The sequence below is a fragment of the Helianthus annuus genome, chromosome 17 (assembly GCF_002127325.2).
Source record: "Helianthus annuus cultivar XRQ/B chromosome 17, HanXRQr2.0-SUNRISE, whole genome shotgun sequence".
NCBI classification, from domain to species: Eukaryota; Viridiplantae; Streptophyta; class Magnoliopsida; order Asterales; family Asteraceae; genus Helianthus; species Helianthus annuus.
The window spans coordinates 16,851,604-16,873,275 of NC_035449.2; the positions used below are offsets into that span (position 1 = coordinate 16,851,604).

Below are 21,672 nucleotides of genomic sequence, written 5' to 3' on the forward strand. Positions count from 1 at the left end.
ATCAACTATTTTAAAAAAAATATGTAATAACTTTGATGGTTAGTATTATTTTAGAGATCAAAAGACCAATGTTTAAATCCTGTTTTTATACCGTATCGGATTGGACTCAGAACCAGTTTAACAGGGTGTATTGAGCGATTTAACAGGTTCTACCAAACGATTCGACCAACACTACCGGCCGGTATGAATAGGTTTTCAAAACACTGCAAAAGACTAAATTTGAAAATTAACACTTATTTCATATTTGCTAAAAGAAAAAAGAAAAAACAGGTAGCTATATATTGATATTGATAATTTATATTTTTTACAAAATTGCCACCCTTTTAACTTAAAACTTAACTTTTTCTTCTTAAAATCATAACTTCCAAATTCCATAATTGCACTTCATAGATTTTTTCCTCTCAAACTTATTTTCTCACCACATCCCACCCGCACCCGCACCCGCACCCGCACCAGCACCAGCACCAGCACCAGCACCGTTAACGTTAACATTAGCAAACCTCACCATCGGCCTGCAATTCCGATTATGCCCGAGCGTCCAATCGCGCGCTTGACATCCCCGCGAACAATAGTTCATCACACCACACACCGAACACCTCCGAAACTCGTGCATCCTAGTCTCCAATCGCCCACACCCCACATAAGAACAAATCCTATACCCTGAATACAAACTCTTACCACGGTTCCAACCCGCTAGAAACCGGTTAGCCGGATGACATTTCCGAGGCAATAAACTAAACCTTAAGTCACTCCCAATACCGTTAGCACAGTACGGATACGGTGGCAGTAGCAGCCTGGGACCGGGTATTAACTCCGGTGTTGAACAAATCACTGCGAGTTCGCGGGCGTTAGCTTGAACTAATAACCGCTCGCCTTCTGAGATGTTTTTACTTATACCGTAACCGTCTTTTAGGCAGTGGCCGAGCTCTCGAATAGCGTCCATGTGGCCCAGAAAAGCCGCGCGGGCGCATAGAGTAACGCCGCCTGTTAAATCTTTGATGAACTTTGAGCTTCCACTGCCGTTGAACTGAATTATAGCGAGCGAGTACAGTGCCGAAGCATGTGATTTAAGCGCGGCTTTCGCCATTAGAGCAGCCCCAGTTCTGTGGTTACAACAGCAGTAGAATTGAATCTGTGCATTACATAAAAACAAAATAAAAACGTTAATATAAATACAAGAAATAATTACACGGATGGTTACTACATGTGATTTATCTATGAGAAAATCACGACCATTTAATTTACCAACCACTTTATCAAAATAAACATTGAACGTGTCAAGGACTACCGCTTTCATTGAAAACAATGCACTTTTTGTGTGTGGGACAAAATAGACACAAAATTTGCGTTAGAGAATGTGCATGCGTTTCCGTTCCTATTTTTTTCCAATACGATTTTTAAACGATTATAACTTTATCATACGTCTATATTTTTTTATAAAAAATACACCAAATTAAAAATGATAAAATTCTTTGTAATTTGTTGTGAATTTTCTTAAAAGATATGAACATATAAAAAGTTATGCCCGTTTAAAAATCGTGATAGAAAAACATAAAAAAAAAAATCTAATGATTTATCAGTTAGCCACAGATGCAATCTCTAAAGATTAAGACAGTCACAGACATGAAACATGTTCATTTTCGTAATTTTTACCAATCAACTGTCTATTTTCGTGATTTTCCTTTTATCTATTTTTATCATTTTCATATTTATTTATTGAAAATTACAACGTTGAAACCAACTTTTACAAATGACTTTTCGGAAAAAAAAAAAAAAAGAAACTTTTACAAATGACTTCCAATGATATAATTTTAAATAAAATAAATAGATATGAAAATGAGTAAACCACGTACGTGTAATAACCGTTTAATTAAATATACAAAACAGACTGCTAAACAAAAACTGACCATTCCTAGTGTATAAGAAGCTTCAGCATTTCCGGCATCGGCACACCGTTGAAGAAACCGTTGAGCCTCCGGCGACCATTTCGTATATTTAACCGCAAACGTTTCGGGTGAAGCAGCTTGTGATAACACCACTGGATTTAACCCCAAACAATTGAATCTTTTGCATCTGATAATGATTTTCACACCAATCAACAAAACAACGTCACAAAACTACTCAATAAAATAAAAATAAAAACAAAAATAATAATGTTTCTCTTCGGGTTCGTTCCTTACGTTAATAAAGCGACCACAAAATCAGCCGGACAATCAGCAGTAGAGCCGAGTTTTACAAGAATAGCCGAAACGATGTCGTCTGGTAACGCATCGAAGTTACGGATAACAGACGTCGTTAACTTCGCCCGTTTCCGATTGTTGGGTACCGGAGCTCCGACAATCGGGTACGAGGTGCCCCGTCGGGTTCTCATTTTTAGAGTGAAAGAAAGAAGAAGACAGTGATGTGCATTGACGAGAGATTTTGGTGAGTTTATATAATGGATTGGGACTGGTGAGTAAATTACGGTAATGCCCTGGGCATTTGTCGTTTTTTGTTTTGAGGGGAAAGAAGTGTGATTACATAGATTTTAGTTGACAACTAATTTCTTCTTAGAAATAACAAAAAGGAAAATATATATGTATAACTGTTGCTGGTTTTAAGGTTATATTTTGTGTCGTTTTAATAATGGTTGTATTATATTAAAGTTTGACAGTCAACTCACTATTAAATTCTTAGAACCATTACAAAAACGAGTTTTTCCCATATTTATTAGAGGGGACGGTACGATTGCGGGGAGTGTGATCGGAGATCGGGTTAGCCGCACGGGGAATGATTCCGGGTGGTGGATCGGTGAGTGGGGTGTAGGAGAGAATGGATGTGGGCGGTGAGTATTCACCGAATGTGAAGAAGAAAAAATGGAGGAGAGAGAGAGAACCAATCAATTTTTTTTTAATTGAGTGGGTATTTAAACCATTCCTAGTGTTTGAGTAGAAAATGGGGAGTGAAGGGGGGAATTTTCATGGCATGAGATTATTGGATAGAGAAAACTCAAACACCCTAAAGTGATTGAATGATACCCTTCACCCTTAGGTTTCCTCCTTAATTGGTGTATAGGCATTATTGTCTAGTGAAGATAGATATGATCGGGTGAAATTGGTGTATAAGCATTATTGTCTAGTGAAGATAGATATGATCGGGTGAATCTGCTGGTGGCACAATGATACTATAGTGGTCCGTCAAAACCAAATTTACCGTTAATTTTTTTTTTTTTTTTTTTTGATTTACATGTGATCTCGGTCTAGCGAGTAATACAGGCTGTAAATGATAAATATAATCTAAACAATTATAACAATAAAATAATATTGTTTTATTTATTTATTTATTTATTTATTACATTTTAATGTTTATAGTCTAAAAGGTTATCAATAAATGAATAAAGTAAAAAAAAAAAAGAAGACATTTTAACATTTTATTTTTATAAAATTTTATGCAAAATAAAAAGGAATACGTATTTTAATATTTTATAAAAAAAATTACAGTTATTTAACGTTATTAGGTGTTGTCCTTGTGAATATTATCCCCATAATGTTCCTTTCTACAAGATTTTGGTCCAAAACAAATCAATCAGCTTATTATTCAATCTAATAATATTAAAACTTTCTACACTAAGATAAAAGGTATGTTACCCATGGCATTATAGCCTAGTGGTATCTTGGGGGTGGGATAAGACTTATGACCATTAGGTTATGGGTTCGATTCTCACAAAGGGGGGTTTTTCTATATTTATTGGGTTTCCTCTTGAATTGGTGTATAGGCATTATTGCCTAGTGGGGATGGACATGATCGGGTGGTTCTGCTGGTGGCACGATGATACTTCAGTGGTCCGTCAGTGATCCAAATTTGCCGTTAAAAAAAAAAAGATAAAAGGTATGTTACCATATAAGTTTTTAGAACTTTGGAACCCTTAGACTAAATGCCCTTTGATACAATGTAACTAAATATTATTTGAATACCCTAACCATTATTCAAAGAAAAAAAATAAGTAAAAGGTGCATGATTTTGGTGTTACTGCAAACTATTATTATTCATCAAATACATTTAATCTTTTGTATCTGACAACCACCATCCATAGTATATACACATTTATTGCATCTTGCATAAAATACATTAAAATGGGTATTAAAATGGGTGTTGTATTAAGAGATAGAATCTCGTTGTTAATATTAGCATTGTTTTTTTTCTAACAAATTTTGTTGTTCGTAAATATCACATAACCTTTCATTTGTACGATTTGAACACAAACTACTTTTGTAATGGCAAACGTATGGGTTAATATCGGGTTTCTTTTAAAAACTAACAATGGGTTGAAGTATGTCTCTTTATAACCTACTATGTGTTTCTTTTAAACCCCACATTGAAGGTTGTTTCTTGCCCAATAATAAAGACAAACACATATTGATGTTAGATGTTAATGAGAAACAAACACAACCTATTGCATAGCCTTGTTTTGAACTACTAACCTTTCAACCTTTTAATACTAGCAAATTGGAGAAGCGAACAGTTCAAAGGATGATATCAAAACTCAGTTAGGTTGAGAGTGAAATACGTTATCACTTATGTGAAACGTTTAAGTTAACAAAAATGTCATTCATGGGTTATAAAAGATAAAGAGACTAAGTATTATGATTCAATTTCAGAAATCATATTTCCAACATACTAAGGTCAAACATACCTCATTCAAGATCACCTTAATGGCTGAATCATGATTCCAACCTGTTTCATACTTCATGATCGACAAATCCTAGATAACTATAAATAACATACAAAGGTCAATCATGTACCAATAAGGTCTTTTAAAACCGTAAGTAACAACCTTTTAAAAGGATCATTATAGTATTCAACTATAGATACTTGTACCACAAAAGTGATACAAACTAAACAATGTTCTTCTAGAAACACTATTTGCCAACTGCAAGTTTAGAAAACTTCTGAACATCTTATTAACTTATCCGAAGATGGAACGCCCCAAACTTAAGGATCTCATCCGTTGGGTTTACAAATTGCTACATGATTCTAATTAAACTAGAAATTTTATTTGTTAGCAACATAAACATCTAGTCGTGACATCCAAACTAAATACATAAATCCTTAAACAAAAGTCATAGTTCAAAGCAAAACAAAATATAAATGGGATGTCAATCACGAAGTAGAGTAGCCTTTAGATCCATGCCTTCCTATCATCCAGAGCATACCTAAACTTTAACCTAAGGTGCATGCTATAAGTCTATAGCTGAGTGAATTCTAGTTTCATAAGCATTTTTTATTAACTTCAACGTGTATCATAACATAACATGATGTAACATAGTATAGCATAACATATCATAATGTTAATAGCATATAACATCATTCCATTTCGTTAGCTGAAGATACTGCGTTCACGAGTAACCGACATCATTCAATTTCGTTAGCAGGAGGAATCGAGTTCACGAGTGACTGTAATCACTCCATTCCGTTAGCCAAAACCCTAAAAATGATAGTTTTACTCTTATGGACTAAAATCATAACAAGATTCCAACTTTAATGTATGGAACACATTAATATCATCATATAACATGTTTCCATGTATAACTTTTCATTGACATGTACGCTTCTTCGTAAAAACATTACCTTTTGGTTGTTGAAAGAGAACCGAGTTCTTCAAGCTCGAAATCTTCCCTTCTTTCAGTAATGAACACCTCAATAACATTCACTCTTTGTCTTAAATGACAAAATCAACACCAAACCGTGAGCATCCATTGCAAAAATCATGGAAAATGGTATTTTTAGTTTGAAACCGGTTTTTCTCTAACTTAAACACTTTCTCTCTCTAAGTGCACCATAATAGAAATGAAAAAAACGAGGGGAAGGTGGCTCGGGGTATTCCTTACCATTTTAGGGCTGTAAAAATTAAACACATTTGAGGGTGAAATAAAACAATAGAGTATAAACTTATATCATTTTATCGTGTTGAATAACAAATTCAACACAACACCACTCATGTGTAGCATTTTGAGTTTAAGATGTAAGAAACTAAAGGTTAAACTATATATATTAGATTAGGCTTACTAAGATGACATTTAGCCTAATAGGAAGCCATTGCAACTAATAAGACTCTAAATTGAAACAAGAAAGTAAAATAACTTAAATATACTAGATTGGAGATTAAATTGAAAGTGAAGGCAAGACTAAGTCCATGTTAGGATATCACCAGTCATCTTCAACTCTAACACAAGTTACTTTGATTTCTTTCTTTTTTTACACCGACACCTTGGAGACTCAGATAAGGAGGGCAACACCTTGGAATTCCATAGGCACCCCCCCCCCCCCCCAACTCTAATATATACATCTCTTACCTGGCTTAGAATCCAGGACCTCTCATTAAGATGCAAGAGTCTCTATCAAGTGAGCAAGAAACAACCAAACCACTTGCCTTATATGAAACAAGAGTTTAGTGGATGATTGAAACTTAATTATGTACATTCGGGATGATTAAAGTGACATTTACATACCCTAATTCTAGTGGACTAGTCATCAAGCCACAAAACCTAGTAACGAGCAAGACAACTATGTAAGGGACAAAGTGATAACGGTGTTTGATTTCATGACAATAAATGGCCCACTAGAAAAAATGGTAGTCTGGACCAAAATCGTTAAATTAGAAAGGCCCAAAGTGAGAACGGTGTTCAGATTCTCAAAAAGTATTGATCCACTAAAGAAAATAACAGTCTTGAAAGCGTCAAATTTGGAAAGTCAATATTAATCATATTTCCTTATTTTGATGGTGGATAAACATGGATTAAGAGGTTAGATGATGTCGTTTATAATTTAGAATCAAGGGTTGCCAAAAATGAAATATCTTTATTATATGTTATAAATAAATTTCTTCCGTTGTAGACTTAAGTGTTACTTTCTCTTTATTTGTTTTCTATAAAAGAAAATGCAAGTTGATAAGGAGATGCATTTTAAAATGCAAATACACACGAGGCTCGCATAAATCACTAGGTTATAAATATAGAGCATTCTATCGTGTTGAATAACAAATTCCACAGGGATACTACACATAGCTATTACAAAGAACTCAAACTAATAGAAAGCTACCCTGGATCGACACATGATAACAAAAAGGCTGAAACCTAGTACATTGAAGATTATATCGAATGTTATTATTAAAAGGTAAAAGGATTTGATGTAATGAACCTAGTTTATATTTTCTAGGTTTGCATATCCTAGGTATGTGAGATATTACAATTTTTTTACCAACACATAAGCCAAACAAGTTATAAGGGTGTTTCTAAAGACTCTGGTTGAAAATAATCGAAGGTCGAGATAGATTTAAAGCCCCCCAACATACTCATAAGTGGAACCAATAACTTTATCCATGCTAACATAGATGATGATACACTTAAGATCGACATAAAACTGTAGATTACAAATTCAAAGCATTCTATCATGTTATATAACAAATTCAACAAGAACACCACTCACACGTACTAAGATGTCATTCAGCCTAATTGGAAGGCAATGAAACTGTTAAAAGTTACGAAATGAATAGAATGTATCAATTCAGAGATATAAATGATTGTTGTGATTGAAAGATAAAAGGGTTCGAGATAATAAACCTAGTTTACATCTTTTCATCACTGAGACATACTAGATCATACAAGTTTTGATTAATACCTAAAGCACAAAAAAAAAATGTAAAAAACCAATTATCAAGGAGTTATATGTTGATTAAATTACCTTACTAGAAATCTTCAAAAGCCGTGTTTTAACCTAATTTGAATGATCAACAAAGAACTAGATCAATGTTAACATGAACACATCATCTTCAACTTAAACATCAAGTTACTATATAAAACACCAAAACTACTTGCCTTTATTGAAACAACAATTAAAGAAACATCACTCATGATCATTCCAATAAATAAAAACCCTAATTCTATGAGACTTGTGATTAAGCCACAAAACTTCTTGGCAAACATGACTTATGAAGGGCCAACGAGAGAATTGTGTTCGATTACTTATAAACAATTGATTTGCTTTAAATGTGTTGATGTTTACCATAATTATCAAATTCAAAAGTTGCTATTAAGCAGTTATTTACTATTTTAATGGTGACTAAATAATAAATAAGAGTAGAGAAGATGTCAGTTAAGGCTTATTTTGGACATCCAAGGAAAAGCTTAATGTCTGAAAACGAGAAATTAGAGAAAGAAAACAAATGTAAGGTTATCGCAATATTAAGCATGAGTTTAAGTAGAAAACATAAATAAATTGGGTCACAAATGAGTCAAGAAAAGCTAAAGTTCAGGGCTCGTTAGATGATGTTATGCAAAGTTTGAACTTGATTCGAAAGCTAAAAGATTATTTTCAAGTTTGGCTCAAGGAAAATATGACCACAAAAAAAATCTAATGAAATGATATGACAAACTCTGATTTCAAAAGCTTAAGTAGCTTAAAGTTGTCTATTTACAATATGAGGCGGTAAATGTTCGGGTTGATAGGTTGATATCCTATAATGTGTCAGTATTCATATTAAAAGCTTTGACTTAATAATGACGCATTTAACCCGTTTAATTAAGATGTGATTTATATGGCATGTTTATCTAAACAATTGATACAAAATGACGGGTAATCATGTTTTAAACAAGTTTAACGGGTCGTAAATAAATTAGTATGCTTAACTTTTAAACCATTTTTTTATATAATTATAATTTTATATTTGTTGGTGTCGACCTACGGTCGACTCTATTGTTTAATGGAAAATAAGAACTTTTTGATTTTTTTTAAACAACAGTTATAACTAGTGTTTCAAAATAGAATGAGATTTTTTTTAAATACATGTGTTAAATAGAAAAAAATAAAATTTAAATAGTTGGTAATAAAAATTTCTGAAATGTAAATCGATATTGTTAAATGTTATATATTTACGAAAAATAAGATATAGAATACAAATTGGTTAAATAAAAAAAACGAGAAAATAATATTAGGCTCGTACAAATCATGACACGTGACACAATACTATTTAGCTCACATTAAACATGTCACATAATCTGTTACTTGATTATTCGGTAGAAATATGCTCAAACTATCTACACACCAACTGTGTAGATAGCCAACCTAAAAAGGTGTTTTTTGTTCTATGTGCATACCCTGCAGTGTCGAGCTGTGGCCAAAGTGCGGCGTTTTGATCCGGTCAACCAGACAAAGATTGACGGGTGTCTGACGGGTCTGTTGACCGGACCAAAACGCCGAGCTTTGACCGCGTTTTGGTCCTGTCAACCAGACACACCAAGTGTATAGATAGCCAACCTAAAAAGGTGTTTTTTGTCCTATGTGCATACCCTACAGTGTCGAGCTGTGGCCAAAGCGCGGTGTTTTGGTCCGGTCAACCAGACAAAGACTAACGGGTGTCTGCCGGGTCTGTTGACCGGACCAAAACGCCGAGCTTTGGCCGCGTTTTGGTCCTGTCAACCAGACGCGGGTTGGGTTTACAAATTGCTACATGATTCTAATTAAACTAGAAATTTTATTTGTTAGCAACATAAACATCTAGTCGTGACATCCAAACTAAATACATAAATCCTTAAACAAAAGTCATAGTTCAAAGCAAAACAAAATATAAATGGGATGTCAATCACGAAGTAGAGTAGCCTTTAGATCCATGCCTTCCTATCATCCAGAGCATACCTAAACTTTAACCTAAGGTGCATGCTATAAGTCTATAGCTGAGTGAATTCTAGTTTCATAAGCATTTTTTATTAACTTCAACGTGTATCATAACATAACATGATGTAACATAGTATAGCATAACATATCATAATGTTAATAGCATATAACATCATTCCATTTCGTTAGCTGAAGATACTGCGTTCACGAGTAACCGACATCATTCAATTTCGTTAGCAGGAGGAATCGAGTTCACGAGTGACTGTAATCACTCCATTCCGTTAGCCAAAACCCTAAAAATGATAGTTTTACTCTTATGGACTAAAATCATAACAAGATTCCAACTTTAATGTATGGAACACATTAATATCATCATATAACATGTTTCCATGTATAACTTTTCATTGACATGTACGCTTCTTCGTAAAAACATTACCTTTTGTGTTTCAATATGCGTGATTTTGGATTTTTTAGTTATAACGTGAGTGATTTTAAAATGAACGTGCGTAATTACCTGTCGTACGTGATGTACGCTAAGCCGTAATGTACGTTAACCTTCCTCTCTCTCTCTCTCTCTCTATATATATATATAAAACTGACATTTTTAGAATTTTTGGGTCCCTGGAAAAAGTGAGCCCGGCCAGGCGCCCAAATTACCCCTCCTTAGAGCCTCCCTGATACTCACTCCAAAACATTTTAAGTTTGATATTTATCTTTTACATTAAATAAATTTATTATATGATTGTTATTTCATTCACATTATGTTTACACTTTACCTTCTTTTAATCTTTATGCACGTTTAAAGGAAAAGGCATAAAATGAGTAATCTTTGTGCATGTTTAAAGGAAGAGGCATAAAAATGAGTATATTTGGTTTTAACTTTTGTAGATAAATATGATATTGTACAAGTTTTAAACACATGTTACAGATCGCCTTTAGAAAACTTTTAATCATCAAATGAACGAACTTGGTGTTAGCATATCTCGCATGCCAAGCAACGTACCAAACGAACTCACTAAAAATTTATAAACTTTTGAGTATATATCTTTTGTCCGTTTTTTATTAAGTTATTGCGGCAAATATGTGAACTTTTATCGATTCTTGGTTTTTGTTCACGTCATTATTCAGCATAAGCATATAAGGTATGAGAGCATACACTATAACTATAACGTATTCATTACAACAATTACTAGGGTATAAAACACGTATTTAATATTATACATCAAAATACATTATTATAATAACACTTACTAGTTCGGTTAAATACTTAAAACATGTATTAAATATTATATTGTAAGATGTTTTTATAAACGTTTTTAAGATGATTATGGTAAAGTATAATTATGAGTACTAGAACTCGAGTCCGGTAAGGTTGTAGGCAGAAACAAACAACTTTAGAAAACAAATAAAATGTGTTGGGCAAATAGGTCGGATCAGGTTTACTTATTATCTTTGTTTCTTTTCCATCATGATATTATGTAAAATTTCGGCATAATTCATTCTTTATTTATTTTTTACTAAGAAAAGAAATCATATTTTTTTGGTTTATTAAGCATTTTCTACTAAGGTCATGTGTACTGGGGCGCTTTAGCCCATTATCGCGCCATCATGGCGCCTGGAACACCGCCCCCCTGGGCGCTATGTTCTAAATTTTTTGTCCAGCGCGATAAACATAGCGGCGTGAAGAAATTGTTTTGAATTTTTTTGACCGTTTGTAACGGTCACTTTCATTAAAAAAAAAAAAAAATTCAATTTATTTTTCAACTTTCCTTTAAAATCAATCTCATCTCTTTATTTTTTTACCACACACATTCAAACTCTCATCTCTCCCAAATTTTTTTACAATTCTTCATATTTTATACAATGAATCCATTCAACCGGGGCTTCATTCCTCCGCGATCTAGTGGCAATCCTACTCGTCCCGTGGCACCGGTTCCCACTAGACCCAATCCTTTCGGCTCCGGTTTTCTCGACTACAATCAACAAAGTCCCGGGTTCATGAATCTTTTGAACCAACCGCTATCATGGGACCCTAATCTCTACGGGTGGAACCCAAGTCAAAACATGGATGGGTTGGGGTCGTCTCAAGCGTTTGGGTCGGCTCAAGCGTTCGGCTCCCCACTACGCGAACCCGATGTTGTTCCGGAGACGCAACCCGAGGTACCGGATACGCAACCGGAGACGCAAAAAGGAAAAGGAAAAGCAAAACGGGCACATAAAAAGAAAGTTGAAACCAACACCCGAACGAAAAAAAATGTGCAAACGTGGGAGCCCGAAGAGGAGTATGCGTTAACCCGCGCTTTCATCGATGTTTCGGAGGACCCGGTCATAGGTATGTTTATTTTTTTTTTCTGTTTTTATATTTTTTTTCTGTTTTTTTTTATTTTCGGTTATTTATTTTCTGTTTTTAAATTTTTTTTCTGTTTTTTTTATTTTCAGTTTTTTTTTTATTTTCTGTTTTATAATTTTCTGTTATTTATTTTCTGTTTTATTATTTTATGTTTATTATTTTATGTTTTTTTTTTCTGTTTTTTATTATTTCCAGTTTTTTTTTTCTGTTTTTAATTACTTTCTGTTTTTTGATTTTTTTTCTGTTTTTTATTATTTCCAGATTTTATTTTTTAAATTTTGAGCTAACATTTAATATTGTTTTGTTTGTAGCAAACAATCAAAGTAAAACCGTATTTTGGAACCGAATACGAGAACTCTTTTTCGAGCTCATGGGTAGGGGAGAATACCGCCTACCGGACTCTATATCGGGGAAGTGGACCGATATAAACAAGAGGTGCACAAACTTTCAAACCGTGTACCAACGCTTGATTGTGTAATTTTTTTTTTATGCTAGTTTAATGTTTTTTTTCTAGTTTCATGTTTTTTTTTATTTTATTGTACTTTTTTTTATTTAATGAAATGAATTTTATTTTTAAAAAACTTACAAAATGAATTAAAAAATTAAAAATGAAAAAAGAGTAATGATTACACAGGGGCTTTATGACTACGGCCTCAAATTACATAAAGCCCCATAAAGCCCCGGGATGATGTGGCATGCCAAATGGCGCATAACGCCCCTTTGAGGGCTTTATGACTACACATGGTCTAAGCATTTACTCAATTATAAATTGAGTCCATTCTGAATCTATATCTATATATGTACTTATCTATCTATGCATATAATAAAAGAAACCAACTTTTGGACACATGTAATTCATTGAAGACATCCTTAAATATATACTTATCTTATATTAACTAAATAAATAAATAATAAATTAATATTAAATCTTATAATACTTTAATAAAATATTATCCTCAAATCTAAATTTTTAATTTAATATATATTTTAAAACAAATACATCTCTTTCCTACTTATCTTATATTAAATATATAAATAATAAATTAATATTAAATGTTATCCTAATTTATTAAAAATATAACTTTTTTTATTATTTGATATACAAAATTATATTTATTCAACTCGTGTAAACGTGGGGTTTTCAAAAATTTAACTTTTATTATTTACTATACAAAGTTACATTTATATAACCTGTGTAATACACGAAGTTTTTAAAGATATAATTTTTTTATAATTTGGTAGATTTTTCAACCCGGCTATACACTGGTTTTTTTAAAGATACGACGTTTTTAATATTTAATATACAAAATTATATTTATTTAATCTGTGTAATACACATGGTTTTTAAAGATATAACTATTTTTTATATCTATTCAACACGTGTAATATACAGGGTTTTTTAGGATGTAATTTTTTTTTATCATTTGGTAGATTTATCCAACCCTACTATACACGGGTTTTTTAAATATATGACGTTTTTAGTATTTAGTATACAAAGTTACATTTATTTAACCTGTGTAATACACATGGTTTTTAAAGATATAACTTTTTTAAATATTTGATATATAAAATTACATTATTTAACCCGTACCATATGCGAGTTTCATAAAGATATATCTTTTTATTATTTAATATATAAAATTACATTTATTCAACCCGTGTAATACACGGTGTTTTAACCTAGTTATATAATAAAGTAAATCAATGGATACATGTGATTATCTATTTTTTTGAGTTTTCCGTATTTATATTCTACTTAATTATAAATAATTATTTTTAATTAAAATTAATTATTATATCGTTGGCTAAATAAAGCATCAATATTATGGATTTTTTTAATACATAATCATTAATAAATCATCAATATCACGGGTTCTTTTTTTAATACATGCTCATCAATGAAATTATTACACTTATTTTAAAATAGTACTCATGACGTGATCAAAATACTTTTTAACTCTTTAAATAATCATATATCGGTACTCATAATTTATAATCATATACTTTTTAACTATTTAAACACCGCTTATGGTGTGCACATATAATGTATATATGTCTGGGTTTTCAGAGAGCAAAAGTGAAATTGTACTAATTTTAACTTTATTTTACTTATTTCGTAAAAATATCGTTAAAAGCGGCGGACTTGTTGTTGAAAATAATTTAATCAAACAATTAATTTATTAATTACCGAGTTATCAGCCAAACCAGTTTGTTCCAACTTGAGCAAACTGATTAAAGAAAGGTAGAAGGAGACTGTCCCGTTGTCGGACGAATTTAAAGAACAAGTAAATTAAAACCAACCTGGCGAGTGAGAACGAAGATCCTTGAACGAAAGCCTTGAACTGCACGGAAAAACTCCTGTCCTTAAAGGATTTTACGCGCTCGTATTGCTGTGAGCTGCAGCGTAAACTCCCAGGATTTAATGCAGAACTGATCTGGTATTCCAACAGCAATGGAAACCAGAAAACGCAGAAGCTGGAACGAAAACACGAACACACAGTAGAGAGAGAGAGAGCTGCGAAATTGAGAGTGTTTGAATGGGTAACAGGAAGCCTTTATTTATAGTTGTGGGTTATACCAGAGAATGAGAAAAACGGGGAAGAGATATATCAATCCCATTCGAATTCGTTTTCTGGATGTATATCCATACGAATTCGGTTACTGTATAGTTATCCCATACGAATTCGAATCAGTATGGGATAACCCCCACTGTTTCGAATTAATCTCTATCTCCCTATCTCATTTGAACCACAGATCTGACCCACCTGACCAGACCTTAGCTAAAAATAAAAGCTCCTCAGCTCCTCGCGACGATGCGTACGTGCGAAGTGCAAAGTGCGCCTCAAACGCGCCCATTCGCGCCTCAAACGCGACCATTCGCGAGCTCGCGGCTCGGCTCGGCTCGGCTCGGCGCGCGTGTGGGCTTCACCCACTTCTCAACCCATTTATCACTATGAAGGCCCAAAAGGGGAAATCCCTTATAAGCCACTCTAATTTCAATCACTCCACCAATGTGGGATGAAGGAAACATACCAACTTGTATGTTCCTCTTTTAATATTTTCTATAATATTTCCAACAATCCCCCACCAAGTTGGAATGTTTCCATTCACTTAGACTAATGATGTCACTAGGTGTCACGAAGATTAAACCCAGTTTATGTTGATAAACAAGAAGAGACATATTAGATGGTGTCCTATGGAATTAAACCATTAACCTGATAGCCCCCTTCGGTTTACCCCCACACATCACCAGTTGACTTTGCGTTCTCACTGAGCGCGAATATGGCCGTGCGCTATAAATCCTTTTCATGACCCTTTAGAAGATAAACCACTAATCTTCACTCGAGGCGGCACCACCCCTAGATCATATAGGCAAAATTTTACATCATCCACGTTGCTTGGATGCCTCCAAAACTTTGTTAAGAGCATAAGCTCACCCTTGTTCTCGGCAACGACGTACTATCATACCTCACATGGATCTATCAAATTTGATAGTACCTTCTATCGTTAAGTGACTTCGTTGTTACCCATTAAACTTGAGAAATAGGAGCACTAAGTTCAAGTTGGGTTTCCATCACTAACGATTCTATTGTGGTTTTAGACCCATGTCTCTCGCGGTATTCACAACCAAATCTCTCGTCAGAGGTTTAGTAAATGGATCTGCCAAGTTCTTACTTGTCTTGACATAGACAACCTTGATGGTACCACTTTCAAGCAGTTGTCTCACATAATTGTGCCGAAGACCTATGTGTCTTGATCCCCCATTATACACTGCGTTGTATACTTTAGATAGTGTGGCCTCACTATCACAATACATGGGAATAGACGGCATTGGAACATCCCACAGACGGATGTCAGTAAGTAGATCTCTAATCCACTCTGCTTCCTTACCAGCCGCAGCTAGCGCTATGAGCTCAGCTTCCATAGTCGAGTGGGCAATACACGTCTGTTTCTTGCTCGCCCAAGAAACTGCTCCTCCTGCTAGAGTGAAAATCCACCCACTTGTAGATTTTGAATCATTTGTGCGATCAATCCAGCTTGCATCAGAATAACCTTCAAGTATTCTGGAAGAAGACGTGTATGTCAGTTCTAAGTTACTGGTCCTTTTCAGGTATCCAAGTACTCTACCCACTGCCTTCCAGTGTTCTGTCCCTGGATTAACAGTATACTGACTCAGTTTGCTTACAGCAAAAGCAATATCAGGACGAGTGCAATGCGTTGCATACATCATACTTCCAATAGCACTCGCATACTCCAGTTGAGCCACTGCTCTTCCAGAGTTCACATTAAGTTTCACACTTGGATCAAATGGAGTATTAAACTCTTTAATATTTAAGTGTTGAAACTTAGTCAGAATTTTCTCTATGTAATGAGATTGACTAAGAGAAATCTGACTTCCAGTTCTCTTCACCTTGATCCCAAGAATGGTATCAACTTCTCCTAGATCTTTCATCTTAAAGTTCAAGGACAAATATTTCTTAGTTTCCGAAATACCTTCAAGGTGAGTGCTGATGATCAACATATCATCAACATAGAGACAAATCACGACTGTATAACCGGGTTCGCATTTAGTATAAATACATCTGTCAGCACTGTTGTGTCGAAACCCGAAAGCAGTCACAGTGGTGTCAAATCTCTCATGCCACTGTTTAGGAGCTTGCTTCAAACCATACAGAGATTTAATAAGTCTACACACTTTGTTCTCTTGTCCAGGCATCACAAACCCTTCTGGTTGCTCCAAATAAATCTCCTCATTTAGATACCCATTTAGAAATGCTGTCTTTACATCCATTTGATGAATGTACAGCCCTTTCAAAGCAGACACCGCTATTAGAGTTCTAATAGAACCTATTCTAGCCACAGGTGCATAGGTATCAAAATAGTCGACCCCTTCTCTCTGCCTATACCCTTTAGCAACTAATCTCGCTTTGTAGGCAGAAATGGATCCATCTGGATGATACTTCCTTTTGAAAATCCATTTGGATCCAATAGGTTTCTTTCCCTTGGGTAGATCAGCTAACTCCCAAGTTCCATTTCCCATAATGGAATCCATTTCATCATTGACTGCCTCCTTCCACAAAGGAGCATCTCTTGATGACATTGCCTCGTTGAAAGTTTTAGGATCATCATCCAAATTTACAGCAAAAATGACCTCTCTCGTCACTTTCTTTTGAGTTCCTTCAACCAGGTAAGAAAAGAAATCATCTCCATAACTTTTCTCTTTTCTAACTCTAGTACTTTTCCTTGGTTCTTCAACTATTGGTGAGGGTTGAACCCTTTTCTCAGAAGTACTAGAAGTTGTGGTGCCATTTGAGTTTTCATCATCTCTAGAAAACTTGTTCTCAAAGAATTCCACATCTCTGGATTCTACAACTATACCTGATTCGTCATCCAACAATCGGTAAGATTTACTATGCGAAGCATATCCAATGAATACACTCTTGAAAGCTCGTTCTCCCAGTTTAAGTGTCTTTGGATCAGGTACGCGATAGTAAGCAAGACAACCCCAAACCCTCAAATGCTCTAGGTTTGGTTTTCTTCCTTTCCATAACTCATATGGACTCGTAGGTATCACACGACTAGTGATCCTATTATGAACATAACATGCGGTTAACACAGCTTCCCCCCACATATTACGAGGTAGACCCGATTGGTTTAACATACAGTTAGCCATCTCTACCAAGGTTCGGTTCTTTCTCTCAGCCAAACCATTTTGTTGGGGAGTATATGGTGCAGTTCTCTCATGTATGATGCCTTCTTCTTCGCAGAATGCATCAAACCTTCGGTTAAAGTATTCTCCGCCTCTGTCCGAGCGAAGAATTTTAATGCGTTTCTCCTTTTGTTTTTCAACCTCAGCCTTATATATTTTGAATGCCTCAAAAGCTTCGTCTTTTGAATGCAACAAATAAACATATAAGTATCGGCTCGAGTCGTCACAGAAAGTGATAAAGTATCTCTTACCCCCACGAGTAAGAACTCCATTCAGTTCACAAATATCTGAATGAATTAGTTCTAGTAGTGATGTATTGCGTTTAGGAACACTTGGAAAAGGTTTCTTTGTGAATTTTGATTTAACACAAGTTTCGCATTTTTCAAAGTCTTTATCATTTAATTTTAATAAACCTTTAGTTTGCATTTTTTCAATGTTTTTAATATTTGTATGAGCTAAACGTTTATGCCATAAAGAAATTGAACAAGCGATATAATCAGAAGACATAATTTCATTCAAATCAAAACCAATTGCATTACATTCACCAATACTAGAACTAACACCACCACCACTATCACTATCACTTTCATTCCCAAACCCGTCAATCACCGAAACGCCCCCTTGATCCGAATCTTCTTCTTCACCAATCCCATCTTCAGCTAAGTCAAGACGATACATTCCACCCGTGTTCTTTGCTTGACCCACATAGATGTCGTTTAGAGAAAACTTCACACGGAGATTCTTGATAACCAGCTTGTAACCATTCCGATCAAACTTATCAGCAGAAACAAGACCCTTGGTGATACCAGGAACATGCAACACGTCCTGAAGAGTAACCACTTGACCATCTCTGAAGTTTAGACGCACCGTGCCTTTACCTCGAACCTCTACACGATGTCCATCAGCACATACCACCACTGTTCCTTGAGGAACAGGAGCATAAGTAAGAAACGAGCCACGATTCCCACAAACATGAACAGTGGCTCCAGAATCCAAAAACCATCCTCTACATGCCACAATGCGTGTATATTGAGAAAGCATGTTGACTTCACCAAGACCCACATTGGCCACTAGATTGGTGACTTTCTCAACATCAATAGCACTCGTAGAACCAACCGTGGATCCAGATTTCCTCTGAGAGCACTCTCGTGCATAATGCCCTGTTTCTCCACAAACATGACATTTACCAGACCTCTTTGGTTGATGGTTGTTAGTGTGTTGTGACTTCTTGAATTCTTTCTTCTTTGGTGCTGTAAACTTCTTATTCCTTGATGATGCCCCTTTTCCCTTTTGACCAGATCCACCAGCAACATGATTCACACTCGATCCGACTTTACCTCTTTTGTCCCTGTTGCGCGTTTCCTCCTCAATTCGAAGGTGCTTCAACAGTTCATCCAAAGAGTAGTCCTCAGACTTGTGCATCATTCTCTTTGAGAAATCCTTCCAACCAGGAGGCAATTTTGCAATAATAACCCCTACTTGAAATATTTCTGGCAGCGGAATAGAAAGTGCAGTCAATTTGTTAACAAGAACTTGGAGTTCATGCACCTGCTCCAAGATTGACTTGTCATCGACCATTTGGAAGTCTAGGTACTTGGCAATAAGGTATTTGTTAGTACCTTCTTCATGAGCCTTGTACTTATCTTCCAAAGCTTTCCACAATTCTCTAGCACTTTTTATTGGCGCGTACAAGTCATAGAGACGATCCGAAAGGGAATTTTTGATGTGACCCAGGCAAAGATCTTCAGCTTCCTTACGGATAAGTCTTTGCCTTGCCAAATCTTCATTTGGGAGCTCTCCTGCTTCACCAGGAGGATCATCAGGGATTGCAGGCAAGTCAGGATCAAGGATATAGTAAAGTTTCAGCACAACTAGCATGAACTTAACCTTGTCCGCCCAGCGGGTATAGTTCTGACCATCGAATCTGTCCAACTTGACAAACTCTTGATTCATGAATCTCAGATTGGCTGTTGGTAGTTCAGAGTCCATTTATTCTCTTGATTAAAACACAAAATAAAATCCTTTAAGATTGTTGAAAATAATTTAATCAAACAATTAATTTATTAATTACCGAGTTATCAGCCAAACCAGTTTGTTCCAACTTGAGCAAACTGATTAAAGAAAGGTAGAAGGAGACTGTCCCGTTGTCGGACGAATTTAAAGAACAAGTAAATTAAAACCAACCTGGCGAGTGAGAACGAAGATCCTTGAACGAAAGCCTTGAACTGCACGGAAAAACTCCTGTCCTTAAAGGATTTTACGCGCTCGTATTGCTGTGAGCTGCAGCGTAAACTCCCAGGATTTAATGCAGAACTGATCTGGTATTCCAACAGCAATGGAAACCAGAAAACGCAGAAGCTGGAACGAAAACACGAACACACAGTAGAGAGAGAGAGAGCTGCGAAATTGAGAGTGTTTGAATGGGTAACAGGAAGCCTTTATTTATAGTTGTGGGTTATACCAGAGAATGAGAAAAACGGGGAAGAGATATATCAATCCCATTCGAATTCGTTTTCTGGATGTATATCCATACGAATTCGGTTACTGTATAGTTATCCCATACGAATTCGAATCAGTATGGGATAACCCCCACTGTTTCGAATTAATCTCTATCTCCCTATCTCATTTGAACCACAGATCTGACCCACCTGACCAGACCTTAGCTAAAAATAAAAGCTCCTCAGCGACGATGCGTACGTGCGAAGTGCAAAGTGCGCCTCAAACGCGCCCATTCGCGCCTCAAACGCGACCATTCGCGAGCTCGCGGCTCGGCTCGGCTCGGCTCGGCGCGCGTGTGGGCTTCACCCACTTCTCAACCCATTTATCACTATGAAGGCCCAAAAGGGGAAATCCCTTATAAGCCACTCTAATTTCAATCACTCCACCAATGTGGGATGAAGGAAACATACCAACTTGTATGTTCCTCTTTTAATATTTTCTATAATATTTCCAACACTTGTGAGGTAGAGGTGTATAAATCGGTTTTTTTCGAAAACCGGTTACGGTTATTAACCAGACCAGTTTTTTTCGTTCAAAACAGTAACCGGTTTTTTTAATAACCGGTTTCGGTTACTAACCGGTTTTTCAAGTCCAAAACACTAACCGGTGTAACCGGTTGGGACCGGTTTTTAACCGGTTTTTTTTCAAAAAAACCGGTTTTTTACCGGTTTTCTTAAAACCGGTTTCGGTTAGTAACCGGTTTTTGGGCTCAATAATAGTAACCGGTCACCAACCGGCGGTTCAGTTATAAAACCGGACCGGTTATAAAAAAAAACGGTTAAAAAAAACCGGTTTCGGTTTTTTTCCGGTTTCGGTTCTAAAACCGGTTTTTTTGTACACCTCTAGTGTGGGGGCGTTGATAGCCGAAAGACAAAAGGGTATATGCACTAATCGGCCTTTGTCCCGATTGTTGAGTGTTATGTGCCTTATGTCCAAGACTTGATGCAAAACTACTATCGAGTCGGGGCTCTCACTGTAACCAGTCTCTTTATTCTTACGGGGTAGAGGTAAGACTGTATACATCTTACCCTCCTCAGACCCTACCTTAGCTTTGATATTTGTGGGATTTACTGAGTATGATGATGATATCAGTACTCATAATTTAGCATATATTGATCACTTAAGATTTAAGATAAATTCATATAATTTTGAGCTATATATGTTTATAATGCATGAGGTATGGATATTTAAAGATACTCTACAAATATGAATTTATTCCCTCTTTATTTATAAACACACCCCTAATGAGGGTAACTTGGTATTTTAAACACAAATTAACTTTTAGTCCCTCATTTTATTACACTTAAATCCCTTTATTTTAATAAAATTATGGATAATTAGTTACAGTTTTCCCCCTTCACAGCAAACTTATATTTTTTTTACGTATTCTTGCCATATATTATAAACTATTATGTTTGAAAAAATCAAAATGTACCGTGATGATGTACTCATTTTTGTCGACGTT

General features: G+C 35.3%; 1 protein-coding gene across 1 annotated transcript; it reads right to left on the reverse strand.

The window, feature by feature from the left end:
* Positions 1 to 257: 257 nt before the first annotated feature.
* Positions 258 to 3,086, reverse strand: LOC110925102 (F-box protein At1g67340). Its single transcript, XM_022169068.2, has 3 exons — positions 2,181 to 3,086; positions 1,908 to 2,073; positions 258 to 1,132 (listed from the first exon to the last, which is right to left on the reverse strand). The coding sequence occupies exons 1-3, from the start codon at positions 2,369 to 2,371 to the stop codon at positions 416 to 418; spliced, it is 1,074 nt and encodes a 357-aa protein (XP_022024760.1). The 5' UTR covers positions 2,372 to 3,086; the 3' UTR covers positions 258 to 415.
* Between the last annotated feature and the right edge of the window lie 18,586 nt (positions 3,087 to 21,672).